We start from the raw sequence: 13,701 nt of genomic DNA, 5'->3' as shown, positions 1-13,701 counted from the left end.
GGAAAGGGAAGTGAATGTGTACATAAGGTTCAGAGTATTTACAGAACATACTGTATCTATGCTCGCTGTGTTTCTAAGCAATTAGCAATGGGAATTATTGCAGGGATAACTTCATGAAAAAATGAAGAGTGGATGTTTATCTGTTTTTTTGTAGACTGCACACAAAAAACTAGTCTGTAAACCTAGAAAGTGATGGCAACCATGAAGCTTCATTGGAGAGACTCACATGTTGACCATTAGGAAGTAATGCCGGATACACTCAGGACAAGCAAGGTTAGTACTTTAGGTCACATGACAACAGATTAACATGAACTAGCAGCTATCATCGTGACCAACCTCCATCAATCAAAAGTTGTTGCAGTTTGACCAAACTTTGTAAGAGTAATAAATAAATAACAAATCGTCTCACAAAGGTAGTGTACAGCTTTGTAACTCGCCTCCAATACTAAAAATAATGTTCATTAAATTCCTAGTCAAGACAGAAACAATAAATGTTTTGTTTGCCGATGTAAAAAGGTTCAAGTCCCAGCTGGAGTTGAAAGGAAGCTCCGGGGATGTACCGGATGTGAATTAAGTCTTAATTCCGCCAACTTGTCCCTTTGCTTTCAGGTGTATCACGCAGCAGTCGCTGCGCATGCGCTAATATTCTTGATGAATGTCAAGGGTCAAATGCCTCAACGGAGCGGAGAACTAATTGACGTTTAGCGTGCATGCACGCAATCATGCGCACATGTCACACAAGAAGGCGAGACAGCTTTCATTACACTGATGAAACTTCACCAAGATGCTATTCTCTTCCACCTGACAGCTCTGGTTGACATCCCATTCTTAGGAGGGGAAAAGGAGGAATACTGTGAAGGTCTAGGATTCGAGAAATAGTTCTGATGATACTGGTTATAAGTATAAAGACATCCAGTGACATCAGAAGGGGAAAGGTTAATGAACAAAACTGTGTTCATTAGAGCGTTGCAGAATGAAACCTTAAGGATTGAGATAGACAACATCCAAAACACTACACTTTAAATCGAATAAAACTGTGTTAGTGTTCTTTCACTTCCGGCATAAATGACAGGACAAAGCTTTTTTTGGAGGAATTTCTCTTCCTGCCTGGCAGTCAGGATGGCAGTGGGTTGGACCGGATCGTTTCCCCGGATCGGCCCCCTGCTGTGGGCGTCGTGTCGCCAGACCGAGTGGAAAGCTCTCAGCCCAGGTGATTGGTTCGCATCATTACACACCTGATGTGCTTGAACGCCTTTCATCTCATCATGGCGAGTGTTGTGCAACCCCCGCCACTCCTGTCTTCTCGCTATTCCTCTGCCACAGTGAATCTTTTTCACAGACATCTCACCACACTCTCCTGTCTTCTCTCTATTCCTCTGACACAGACCTTTCACCACACTCTCCTGTCTTCTGTCTATTCCTCTGACACAGACCTCTCACCACACTCTCCTGTCTTCTGTCTATTCCTCTGACACAGACCTCTCACCACACTCTCCTGTCTTCTGTCTATTCCTCTGACACAGACCTCCCACCACACTCTCCTGTCTTCTGTCTATTCCTCTGACACAGACCTCCCACCACACTCTCCTGTCTTCTGTCTATTCCTCTGACACAGACCTCCCATCACACTCTCCTGTCTTCTCTCTATTCCTCCACCACAGTGAATTTATTCACAGACCTCCCACTACAACCCCCTAGAGGAAGTGTAGCATTTAAAAGATAGTAAAATAAATTATAAGACATAAGAATACTCCAAATCAATAGAATTTATAAAGAAGTGTAGATACCTTGTCAGTTTTGGTAACATCTTTTACTGCTTGTACCCTTCATTATTTATATTTACAAAGAGTGGGTAAACAGCAGCATCCTGTCATAAGTTAGGTGCTTCTAAGAAAGAAGACTGTTAAGAGCATCAGCTGCCTGTCATTATGTACAAGATGCCAAATTCTGTCTTGGAATAGATGTATGCACGTGCAGTTCGTGTTTCTTCAAAGCCACATTTTATGTTTTGGTGGGGAGTTCCTAGTCTTTCTTTCACTCCAAGGAACACAGGGAAGGTTAAAAACAGAGTTTGTCGATGTTACCGCCAGCATCCCTGTACCTGCTCAGCAGCAAGGAGGCATTAAAGGACTAAGCTGGTCTGCAATATGTTTTTTTTTATAATTGTTCACTATAAGATATTATTTTCTAAAATCTAGGTGAATATGTCTCCTCCGGTTTACACAAAGGTTCACAGCTCCCCTTCCTGGCTGAGTAACACATCCTTGCACTTTCCTGACCTCCTTGATGTTGACCTCATGCTGTGGATGTTTGTTTACTGTCTCGATAACGGGATAAGGGAATTGCCAAGATGTGAGTAAACATCATGTTGCACCTGGCTGCAAACTTCACTCCACTAGTCTGTTGAAACCTACTTATAAAAGTAACAACACCGGGGACTATTATCGTTTGCATTGTATCCTGTGACAGATGACTGGTATCACAGAATGGTATAGTCTGTTTCCTTACACAGCTTCTGGTGAAAACTTCACACGTTCTCGTCTGTGTTCAATAAATAACAGGTAAATGTGGAATCATCCCAATCTCTCCGGAACCGAATCGTTGGGGCATGGAAAAAGTTTACTTGGATTAATGTACAGCTGAGGGCATCGACCAAAAGTCACCGAAAGGTCAAGCATTTCATTTGATTCCTTATTAAAAAAAACATTCCTTGAAACATTTTTGGATTGGAATCAATTGGAACTATATTACGGTAAAGCTTTTTTTATATTTTTGTATCTATTTGATTTTGCGAGCATTTAAAAAGTTGGTCACGTGTCAGTGCCCAGAATCCGTCATCTAGTATCTAATCAACAAACCTTTACAATATAAATATGAATATAAATATAAATATGATATTCTTCCTGCGATATTATTTCTTTTCAGCTCCGCTATAATCAGGTGATACATCATGTTTAAAGTAAAATGCATCCTAATAACCTGCTTTCAACATCGAGATATTTTTATTCCTTTTAGTTTTACATGCAACGATTAATAATATACCAGTTAAATTTTTCAAAATTTATTTTGAGACTTTGTTTTCCCTCCTCCCCCACCAATAAAATAAACAAAACAAACAATCCCGAAGCCCCATTGCATTGGGAAAACTGTCTAAACAAATGAAGAGATTGTATTCTAACTTTACATCATCTCAAATCCAGTTTCAATGAAATCATCGATGTGTTCACACTACTAAATCATTTCTGCTTAAAATCGCATCACGTGACTTATTCTGGCGGCGATGATGTCTTTGTTGTGACCTTTGTTGACCTGTTGGCGGCGTTTGAAGTGCTAAGTGACAAGTCCCTCCCCAGTCCAGACCTGAGGTGGTGTGAAGTGGAAAAATTGTTTATTGACGAATCTCGCCCTCGTGGCTGTGCCCCAGGTCACTCTGTCCTCCACACCCACAGCGCTTGGCGGCAACTGGGGTGTGAACAGGAGGACAACCAGAGGAAGACAACCGTTAAATCCCTTTTTTAAAAAAACTACAGCAACTGCTAGAGTCTTGATTGGGCGAGAAAATTACATTTAGAGAAGCTAGGAGAAGTATCCAAGACCTGCTGCACCACTCACTTGTCCAATATGTTGTGATCAGATCTTGCAGGGAGTGGGTTACATAAAGATGTCAATATTCCTCAGCCATGTTTTTTTCTGAATGGCCCCGTAGCATGAGATACAACATAGCAAACCTTCTCTGCCTGGGATATTACCTTTCACAGTGTTGACACCTAAAAACTTAGAGAGAAATTGAGACACACGCAGTTTTAAAGTTTCAGGGAGTTAGCCTGTACCTTGAACCCACGACCCAGACACTTTGAAAAATCACATAATCAGAAATAGCCTATAAATATGGATGATTAAGTTGAGCTGGATTTAATTTCTCACAAAGCAGAGGAAAGATATGGAGAAAGAAAGTAAAAAGAAGTCTTAGAATTTACTCCCTAGAGACCTTACAAGACTTGTCCAACGTATGGTGATTGCGAAAGGTTAGGGTGAGGGTGACTCTCACTCACATGTGCAGACCAGCTAACTACTTTCTCATGCAACTTTCTCCAGAGTCGGCTACAGAATCTTCTGGAAAATGATCAAAGGGTTGCCGCTACCTCTTTACAGACCACCAGCTTAATCACAGCGTGTATGTGTGTGAGATGATGATGATGACGACGATGATGATGACGACAATGACGATGACGATGACGGCGACGACCACGACGAATGTGATGATGATGTAGTTGTCCTAAAAATGGTCAAGGTCTTAGATTGCATTATTATTTTTTTTTTTTTTTACAGTTTTCTACAGTCCACCAATTGACTCATACTTGACACCTATCGTCTCTTTATTTTGATAACTTTGTAGCTAAGGACACTTCATGAGTTGTGATTGCCCACTGGCTTTAATTAATTTGTTTAATGAGGATTTGTCATTATAATGGGAAACGTTTAGCACATCAACGGTCTCCGTATACTGTATTGATAATATGCTGATGACTGTTTGGCTTGGAATTTAAAGAAAGAATGAAAAAAAAGTATAAAGGAAAGAAAAGAAAGACCGAAATGTCCCACAAATACCGACTTCGGAATCGTAATCAAAGTAAACATTGTTTTGTCGTCGATGATTTCAAATAAAGCTCAGTAACCTCCTCACAAACATTAGTACCAATCCTCCTGACACTAAAGTAGGTAAGTGGTTGCACTGGAAGATAAACACCATCAGCTTCTAAATTTAGTTCGGTAATCGTCTGCCACGTGATATCAGATTTGCAGACATCGGATTTTTTCTTCTTTCCTTCTGCAAAGCACCTTGGTCTGGAAGCTGTTATCATAGAAATGGATCATCAGGGCTCCACTGCACAGGATGAGGATGAGGGTGAGTCAAACACTCTTCTACATCGTCAGGCAGGGCACTGAACTAGATAAGAGCTAGAGATATATCGAAAACAAATTTCAGATAAGTTTACCGTTGCCTTGTCACAGTTTCATTTTTCATTTTAACTGTTTGGCTGTGATACTTTTCTGCTCTGAGTCTCTTTGTAACTTGAATAATGAAAACAAACCCTTGTATGCTTCTATTCAGCTTATAAAGCAGCAAGTTTCATTAATGAATTTCTTTTCAATCGTTAATAAAAACAACCTAAACATGTGATTAGTTAGAATACTCCGAAGGAAGGTGTGTTGAAAGCACTTTGTAGACTCTTTTCTATAGGTGAGGTACCAGGCATCAGTAGAGCTACAAAGACTAAAATTATTGCTCAAAGTACCATTCACTAGGATCTTTCAGATAATACCATTTCTTTCTTCCTCTCCTCCTACATTTATTCGCAGTCTCTGGCAATTTTTCTTTCCGGAGAAAACAAGTGGACCTAACGGTACTGCGTCATGTGAGTCAGCACCTAGAGAAGAATGTATCTCCACCCGCCGACAATCCGCCAAGTCCGGTCCATCATCTTGGCACGGAGGACTCACATTTCTCCCCACAATCTGGCCATCTCGTGCAAGCTCTCGTATTACTCCCCGAGAACCCTGCAACACTCTCGTAATTCACGAGAAGAGTAACGAGACTGTGCCTTGATTAAGTGGCCCGAGAACTCCGCACCTCACAACCGTGAGCGGCCAAAGGTTACAAATTTTCCAACATTCTACAGGGTTGTGTACAAAAACAAATTGGTGCAACGACCTCCTGACGAAAACATTGAGCGCTTTCCCAAAAAAAAAAATAAATAAATAAATGATCCAACAATCTTCTATCCTCGTTTGTGCTTCCACAAGAGTTATGTTGCTTGAAAGATGTCTCAGTAGACTTTTTCTCCTCCCCACTTTCCCTCCGAGTCGGGGGGAGACTATTGCTGCAGTACAAAGCTCTTAAGGCGCCCTCCCGAGGAGGACCGTCTGGTCCAGTGGCACGTGTCGGTCCCGTTAATTGAATGTCGGTTGACACAGAACAGCTTCCTCCCTTCTCTCCTGTAGTTGAGCTCTGGCCAAAGGGTAGTCTGTTGTTCTGCAGGTTACTTTACCTGTTATTGTGGTTACTGAGGAATTCTGTTGCTGGGAATATATTGGGTCGGGAGGTTCCATGGACTAGGGAATGTTACTAGTACTGGTCGAGTTACCCTGCTGTGGCCATGTTGACTTCTGTTTGTGTGTTTGTGTGTGTGTGCCCAATAGTCACGCCCAAAAAGAATAATCTGTTGCCATTTTTTAAAACTATTATATTGTCAATAGGATGTTTATTCAAATAATTCTATTCTGATATATTTGATTATTCTCAAATTTAATAATATTGTCTCCTTTACTTTTATCTTTAAATTGACAATAGGAATTGCCTTAGTTCCTTGGTTCCCTCCACTGTTGAGTTGTCTTTACAAATATTTTAACTAAGTATGACCACTTGCCGAGGGCGCTGAGAATTCTCAGTACATTTGTAATCCCCCTCCAGACAGACTTTGTCAATGTTTTCTTTCGAACTTACAAATCGTATTTCTCTAAAATGAATATTTCTTTTGAAGCAACTGTCATGAAGTAGCCTTTGGCAGATCATTTTATTTGTCTGCGTCTGAAATTCTCCATCCTGCATAACAAGCATGAAGTCCTGATGCGAACAAACTTCTACACCTCCGACAATTTCTCTTTTAAAAATTCTTATTTGCTTAACTCTATCCCGCTCCCTAATGCTTTATTTCAAACAAGATTTTTCTTTTTCTGAGCATGTTTGTTTTTTTGTTTGCTACTAAGGCCCTAGGCAGCGCGTATGTCGGCATCTATTACAGAGAAAGAGCCAACACACCATTGGGATGGACGGGCATAGGCTTCAGGAAAATTCATTTAAACAGCAATAAATTCTTTTTATAAATTCAACTGTCTTTGCAGAGACATTTGAGAAATAGTTAATGTCACCCGGGACTTTTCGTTATTAGTCAATGTCTCTGTTTTTTCTTCTATTTCTCTTTCTGTCTTTCTGTCCTACACATCCTCATTGATGCAAGACCGACTGGTCCCCCAAAAGATCACAGTTTATTACCGTTAAGTCAGAACAACCAACTAGTTACGACTTAAATATTTTCATATTTTGCTGAAGAGGGTAAGGTAGGTTTGGGTTTTCTGCTGGTTCAGTTTTCTTCCTTTCTTCTTGACCAGTGTCTACCATCTTCTGTATAAGATGCTCTGTGTGTCATTTTCCTTTTTTGAAAGCGAGAGAAGGCATAACTGTCTCATTCTGTGCTCGCTGGCGGCTATCAAAAAGTCCCGGGGACACATAATTACGATGTAAAGCGTTTCCATCGCAGCTCTGAGAGAAATAATTTCCGCTCTGGTTCGATTCTGGCCGAATTTTGCCTGTTGGTCTTCCTTCCACTGTGATGAGTGTGTGGCAGAACAACGATTGTTAGCTGTCACGTGGCGCCTGGCCTGTCTCCCTCCCACAACAACGGATTTTCCTTTTCTTTCCCTGTGACGCCATTTTCAGTTGTTGTGGCCGTTGAAAAAAATACAAAGACGGAAAAATGTTTTAAAGGATTTTTGTTGCATCCTCTTCCTTGATTCCTATTTATGGTCCAGCTCACGAACAGTTTTGTTAGAGAAGAAGACAGGTGGCTCAGGGAAGGAGAGAAGCAAGACCTTGGCCTCCAACATGTTGACACAGTTGTTTACAGCACTTTTATGGGACTGTTGACAAATTTGCTTACAACATGACATTGATACCATTGTTTACACCGTGCTTACATTCTACAGACAAGATAAAACTAATTTTTGTGAACCATTGGAATTGAGAAGTGTTGGTAAATTGACTTTACTGACTACCAGGGAGGCGTGCAACTCCTTAGTTGTGTCTCTCTCCGAGAGGTTTATTTAATATCTTTAAACATCCCAGATGCTTTGTCTGTCTCTCTGTCTCTCTGTCTCTCTTTCTCTGTCTGTCTGTTCTATTTCTTTCTTGAAGGGTAAAGGGCATTGGAACTTTCATCCTCTCCCAAGTTTGTTTAAATGCATGATTGATAGTATTAATGTTCATCCAGAACTGGATAGTTTGCAAGCGAGGAAGGAAGGCAAACAAAAACAAACAAACGAATAACAAAAAAGTAGACATCCCCACGGGAGTAGCTAAAGGTCATGGAGAGATAATGACAATGGCAGTATAAAATGATGGATAAGAGAACTATAGGGAAGACCGACAAATACCTGTGTGAGGGAAGGACACGCAATGGCAACATTTGTCTGGAGACAGATAGAGTTCCATAGTACAGCCGTCAGGGAGGAATGACCTAGAGATATTTCACATTCATCTTCCGCATCCTTCCGATACATCTGTCAGAGAGGAGCTCCTGGCAGTTAATCCAACAACCACACATTTGCATATTAACATGTAACAACATGCCGAGAGTGGGTAAGAGCTTAGAGCCGCAAGGTTCCACCAGAAATACCGAAAGAGAGACAGAATGAAAAATGTTAGATAACAGCATTTATTTTGCAAATTCTCTGGCGGTTGGCTGTGTCCATAGTTAGGATCAGCAGCATAAGGAGAGAGAACATTTATTTGTATTCAGTCTGACATCAGTAGCTCAACTATGCCTCGCAGGACAGACAGTGGAGGATGTTGTTTAGACAACAGTCTCATTATTTTATTCCCAGAAACTGTAATTGTTTACATTAAAGGGAGAGAAATGTAGGTCGTGTAAAAGGAGATAATTTCAGTCCAGTAGTGAAGACCAGGTTTTAGGAAAGATAATGGTAAAGGAATAATAATTAATGGAAAATGAGGTTAGCAGAGTGGGATTGAGAAACTGGGAACAGAAAGTGAGACACAAGACCAAGAAAGCTTCATAAGGATGTTGCAATACTAAAAAGCTGTCATTTCATCTGAATTATGGCTAACGAGAGAAAGAAGAAATGTTTAGCGCTTAATTTGAAACCGATGATATAGATTTCTCCCCATTTGCCTGTCCTGCCCTTTATAAAGCAAATATTTTCTTGTAGAAGAGGAAGCTGGTTGACGCGGGTTTTGTTTTTGTTTTGTTTCTGATTGTTTTTGAGGGGGGATGCGTTTGGATGGGGGTGTTTTGTCAATCTGTCAATCACATGAAGTTATCATAGTCATTATAGGTGACTGGGGAAAAAACAATTACTGATGGTTGTAACTCATTAATTTCATTATTACACAGTTATTAGCAATGTCACTTTCTGAAAGTGGAATGGCACATTTTTTTCTCCAGAAGCAGTGACTTTTTTTCCTAATTGTCGTTTGCTAGAAACTGCTTCCGAATGTCACCCATTTTCAGTATTTTATGTAGCAAATTAGTCCCATTGAAATTTATTTGATCATAACAATTGCCGAGAACCCAGGAAGCTGTCAGCTTTTTTGCAGTAAATAAAAAGAAGGCAACAAAAGCAACAGCTTGAGAATTGTTTTTTTTAAGAACTCGATCTATACTACAGAAGGAAAAGATAATATTAATATTATTAGGAACAATATTGACCTTCTCTGCAAATGTCAACCACCTTTTAACTTTGTGCATTGTCATCCCATGCCACCGTTTGCTAAGTTTTGTACGAGAAATATCGCCTGGGCGGAAAATGAAACAAAAATAACAGGTTGTTAAAATGCATGAGGACCGCCTACCTACAGTGCAGCTGCAGACGTCAGCGGACGGCAGCTGCAGGCCAGGAAACGTCAGCACGCGCGCTGCACGTGAGCTATTGACAAATCGAGATGCACTCAGCTATCTCAAGTCGCCCTAATGGCAGGAGAACACTTTTTCTTATTAATTCGCCTCTGCAACATTAATTCAACAAACACCCGGTCAATGAAAACGTTTATCGTTGACGTAAATGGAATTAACAGTTAGCACTGAGGACAGCTCAGCAACTATTTCATTGCTGAACTCAATGGCATGGACAAGTTCTTTAGTGTCAGGGGATTGCTTCCCAGCATCCCCTTCTCAAGTGATTGTCTGAGATGGACTGCCACTAGATAGTTCCTGGACTGAAGGTCGATCTTCCTGTTGACTCTTGGTCCTGCACTGAATACAAAATACCGTTGACCGTTCTCCTAAGATGGCGACAATAACTCAGTTTACAGCCCCCTACCAGCGGTGGGGATCAGATTCTAATTAGGAAATGTCTTATTTCTGGTACAGAAAGGTCTTTGCGGTTGTCTTAGAATATTTTTGTAGCCAGCTTTGTCATGGAACCTGAGCAGTGCTCAGCATTCCAGTATCCGTGAAATGTGTGGGAGGATGGCTACAGAAAAATCCTCCTCAAGCTGTAGCTCGTTGAGTCGAATAGAGTCCGCTCTCCGGAACCGTTATTTTCCATTTTTATTTCAAGGCAGATGACGCAATCGCTGGCAAGTCCCTGGTGGTTGGTTTATTTATTTGTTTGCTACTTTCATTTATTCACATCTGACGCCAGCGGCTAGAGCAGTTCTTATCGCTTCCGCTTGAAAAGAGCGAAGAGTGAGAGTTTTGTCAGGAAGACGTGACCGACGAACAGCAATTAGAGGAAGTTTGAGACGAGAGGCGAAAGTAGTCCCCGCACTTTGTTTTTGAGAGTCGTACGTGCGGCATGCATCGGTGCCATCGCCAGGCGCCTCTTAATGGCCAATCTGCGGGGTGCCAGAGCTCTCCTGGTCACTGACCGTGTCTTACGCACATCGATCCACCCGGGTGCCGAGGCTTTGGTGCCACCGAGTCCTCGCGGTATCACGGTATCTCCTTTCTCGCTGACCGGACTGATGGATGGATGGGTAAGCCAGCGTGACACAGGCAACCCAGATGAATAAGATTTGCGAAGGCAAAGCATTGCACATGAATTGAAGTTTAAGAAACATTTTCATCTAGAAAATGAAGAAATTATTATTTGTTCTAAAATATTCGGTGTTAGTTGGATATTTACTGGCTTGTGTTGTTTGTTAGTTCACTGGTACACACTACTGAGAGTCGTGTAAATAAATTCTATTGAAATTTCTCCGACATTTGCTTTTGTCAACTCAACAACAGGGACTAACGATACTGCGACTGTTAAAGGGCTACACTGGTACAAAACTTACACAGCTACGAAAATGTGAAGCCCTTGACCTCGCGAGTGTCCGTGTATATGCTAATGTAACATTTTTTTTTTCTTTCAGTAATTCTGGAATGAATTGCAGTATCGCAGTATCACATCAAGTGTTTCAGGACAATCATATTAAATGAATAATATTAACATTAATAATATTTGGTAAAACTAAACATGCCGACAAATAATCAATTACGAGAGAGAGAAAATTGTGCTAATTATACTAAATGGCCTTTCCTGCAAAATCTTTACAGTCTGGCATTTAATATCTTGTGTCTTGAGGTCTCACGAGTTTAACGAGGTGAGAAATACGAGATTGGGCTTTTTACTGCCAACATTTTGTCGGTGACTTCCCGTGATTTTCATGTTGTTTCTCTCCCTCCAACACCGCAGTCCTTCAAAGTCCTTACCGCAGTCCTTACAAATGTTCATCATGTGTGGCAATACGGGATCTTTGGAGGACAATATTGACAATATTACTGGTGGCTGACAAAAAGGGAGCCACGGACTCCAAGCACAATGCCTCCTACACTGGTACAAACAAACACAGCAGCTTAAAGTCTGTATGTTCTAACAAACAACAAACAGAAGAAAGTGTAAACACACTTGTTGGTCACTAACAGGTATTAACACAGGAAAGACCTTTGAGATATGAATTGGCATCAGATTCTCCAACACAGGCAAGCTCGATGACTACACCTTCACCAACTCAAAGAAATTGAGAAAATAATGCCTGATTTTAAATTCGTGAAGACAAAGTCATGCCGACATGGAGCAAACTACACAGAGATGTCAAGAGACGGAATGACAGTTAGTATAAAATTGCTTTTCAGTCCTCTGACCGGGGGTTGAACCTTGTAGGGTTGGCGAAGGCGGAGGAAATGAATATTAGGGCATCAAGGTGAAGGTGCAGGGGTGCAATTCCATGCATGGGCATTGCCAGTCTTGCAGGCACGTTTTCAATAAGACATAAAAATTACTGACATCCTGTCTGAGGTGCAGCCAGCACCAGAGTAGCATCCAAAACTGCACCTAGAATTTTGTTATTGGCCTGGCTCCACCACTCTAGCTTGGTTTAGTGTCTCCACAAATAAATCTCTCTCTCTCTCTCTCACACACACACAATCACACACTCTCTCTCTATCTTACATCCACGCACGCACGCGCATACACAAACAGACACGATGAATCAACATCTTACACATATCTCGTATCATAGCCTCTAATTACTAAGGACAGACTAAGACAATTAAAACTACAAAATAAATTTATTTGTTATGTATAATCTCCGGATACTGACACATTATTTTGATAGTCTTGTCCACCAGCAGAGATAAAGTTGGTGAAGAACAGGGAGCTAAAATCCAATCAAGTTTGATGTTGGGCGCGGGCAGATTTTTAGGTGGAAACCCCAAAAATGTGTGAGGGATTAACAAGGCGATGCTCTCCTTTCCCTCGATAATTTAAAAAAAAACCACACTGACACTATTCTTGTCAAGCAAGGAGATTTTGCTGTTGGCTAAAGCATTCCTAGCAGACTCAGAAAGAGAAATAAAATGTGCAGAAGAGGCTTAAAGAGTGCATCAATACGAATTCTGTGACCAAAAACATCTGATGACGAACCGGGGTTCCATATTCTTTTAAAGTTGTACCTCGAACCCGATTATAGTTGCAAACAAAATTCTAGCGAAAGTACATTAGTGACATGCTGTTTTCATGTAAACACTTAATCAATACGGTGTACACAGTATTTGAGAAAGAAAAACGGACGAATGAAAGAATTTTTGATTAAAGTACAGAAAACCAACATCATTTACTCGGTAGGGAAAGAAGGGATGACTGCAAACTGTTGACTGGCCAGATATAGAGGGTACGCGAACATAGCCGCTTCCTAGGATTCAAAATTTCACTCGATTTAGAGGATTAACTAAATCAGTCAGAACCACAGAGAAGAAACGAGATTCTCAAACAGTAATGAAGACCTTCCCAAACCTGGGTGTGGCAGCTGTTGTTGCCTGTCGTACCTACCCGTATTGATAATAGTTCTGTCGACACTGTTATCGTCTGTAGTATGTAGCATATTTTTGCCGACACCCGTATTGTACCCGTATATTGCATCACAGCCTTGTCATCACCTCTTACCTGTCGGCTTGAAGCCCGGCACGTAGTCAGGGCAACGCCGGAAGATGGTTCTGGCAGGAGCCGCGTGGTCCCAGCACATGATGTCATCGAAGATGACAGGACACCAGCCGCTATAGTTTCCTGCATGTCTGTCTGAAACAATCATCATCATCATCATCATCATCATCATCATCATCATCATCATCATCATCATCATCATCATCGTCGTCGTCGTCGTCGTCGTCGTCTCGAGTATTTTTTTTAATGGCCAGTTTTTTTCAGCGATGTGATATGGTATTTAACATGATTTCAAGGGTTTCAAATGTCATTAACACCTATCAGAATGACAGACATTTAAAGACACGGCTGAGGAAAAATGTTTTGTGTAAAATTTTACACGAAATCGCAGCATAGAAACATTCAGAAGAATACAATGCAATGGTCACATTGAATCATGGCATACTGATACTTAATACAGCCGTTTATATTGGAAAC

The 13,701-nt window shown here is 41.0% G+C and overlaps 1 protein-coding gene across 1 annotated transcript in view; it reads right to left on the bottom strand.

The window, feature by feature from the left end:
- The window catches only part of LOC112565127 (glucagon receptor-like), a 44,214-nt gene that overhangs the window by 21,593 nt on the left and 8,920 nt on the right, over positions 1-13,701 (bottom strand). The window contains exon 2 of the mRNA XM_025240430.1: positions 13,228-13,359. Coding sequence (XP_025096215.1) covers positions 13,228-13,359 — 132 coding nt within the window. The remainder of the gene's footprint in view (positions 1-13,227; positions 13,360-13,701) is intronic.

The sequence above is a fragment of the Pomacea canaliculata genome, linkage group LG5 (genome assembly GCF_003073045.1).
Source record: "Pomacea canaliculata isolate SZHN2017 linkage group LG5, ASM307304v1, whole genome shotgun sequence".
In the NCBI taxonomy this organism is placed as follows: Eukaryota; Metazoa; Mollusca; class Gastropoda; order Architaenioglossa; family Ampullariidae; genus Pomacea; species Pomacea canaliculata.
This window is presented reverse-complemented; position numbering and strand designations above follow the sequence as displayed.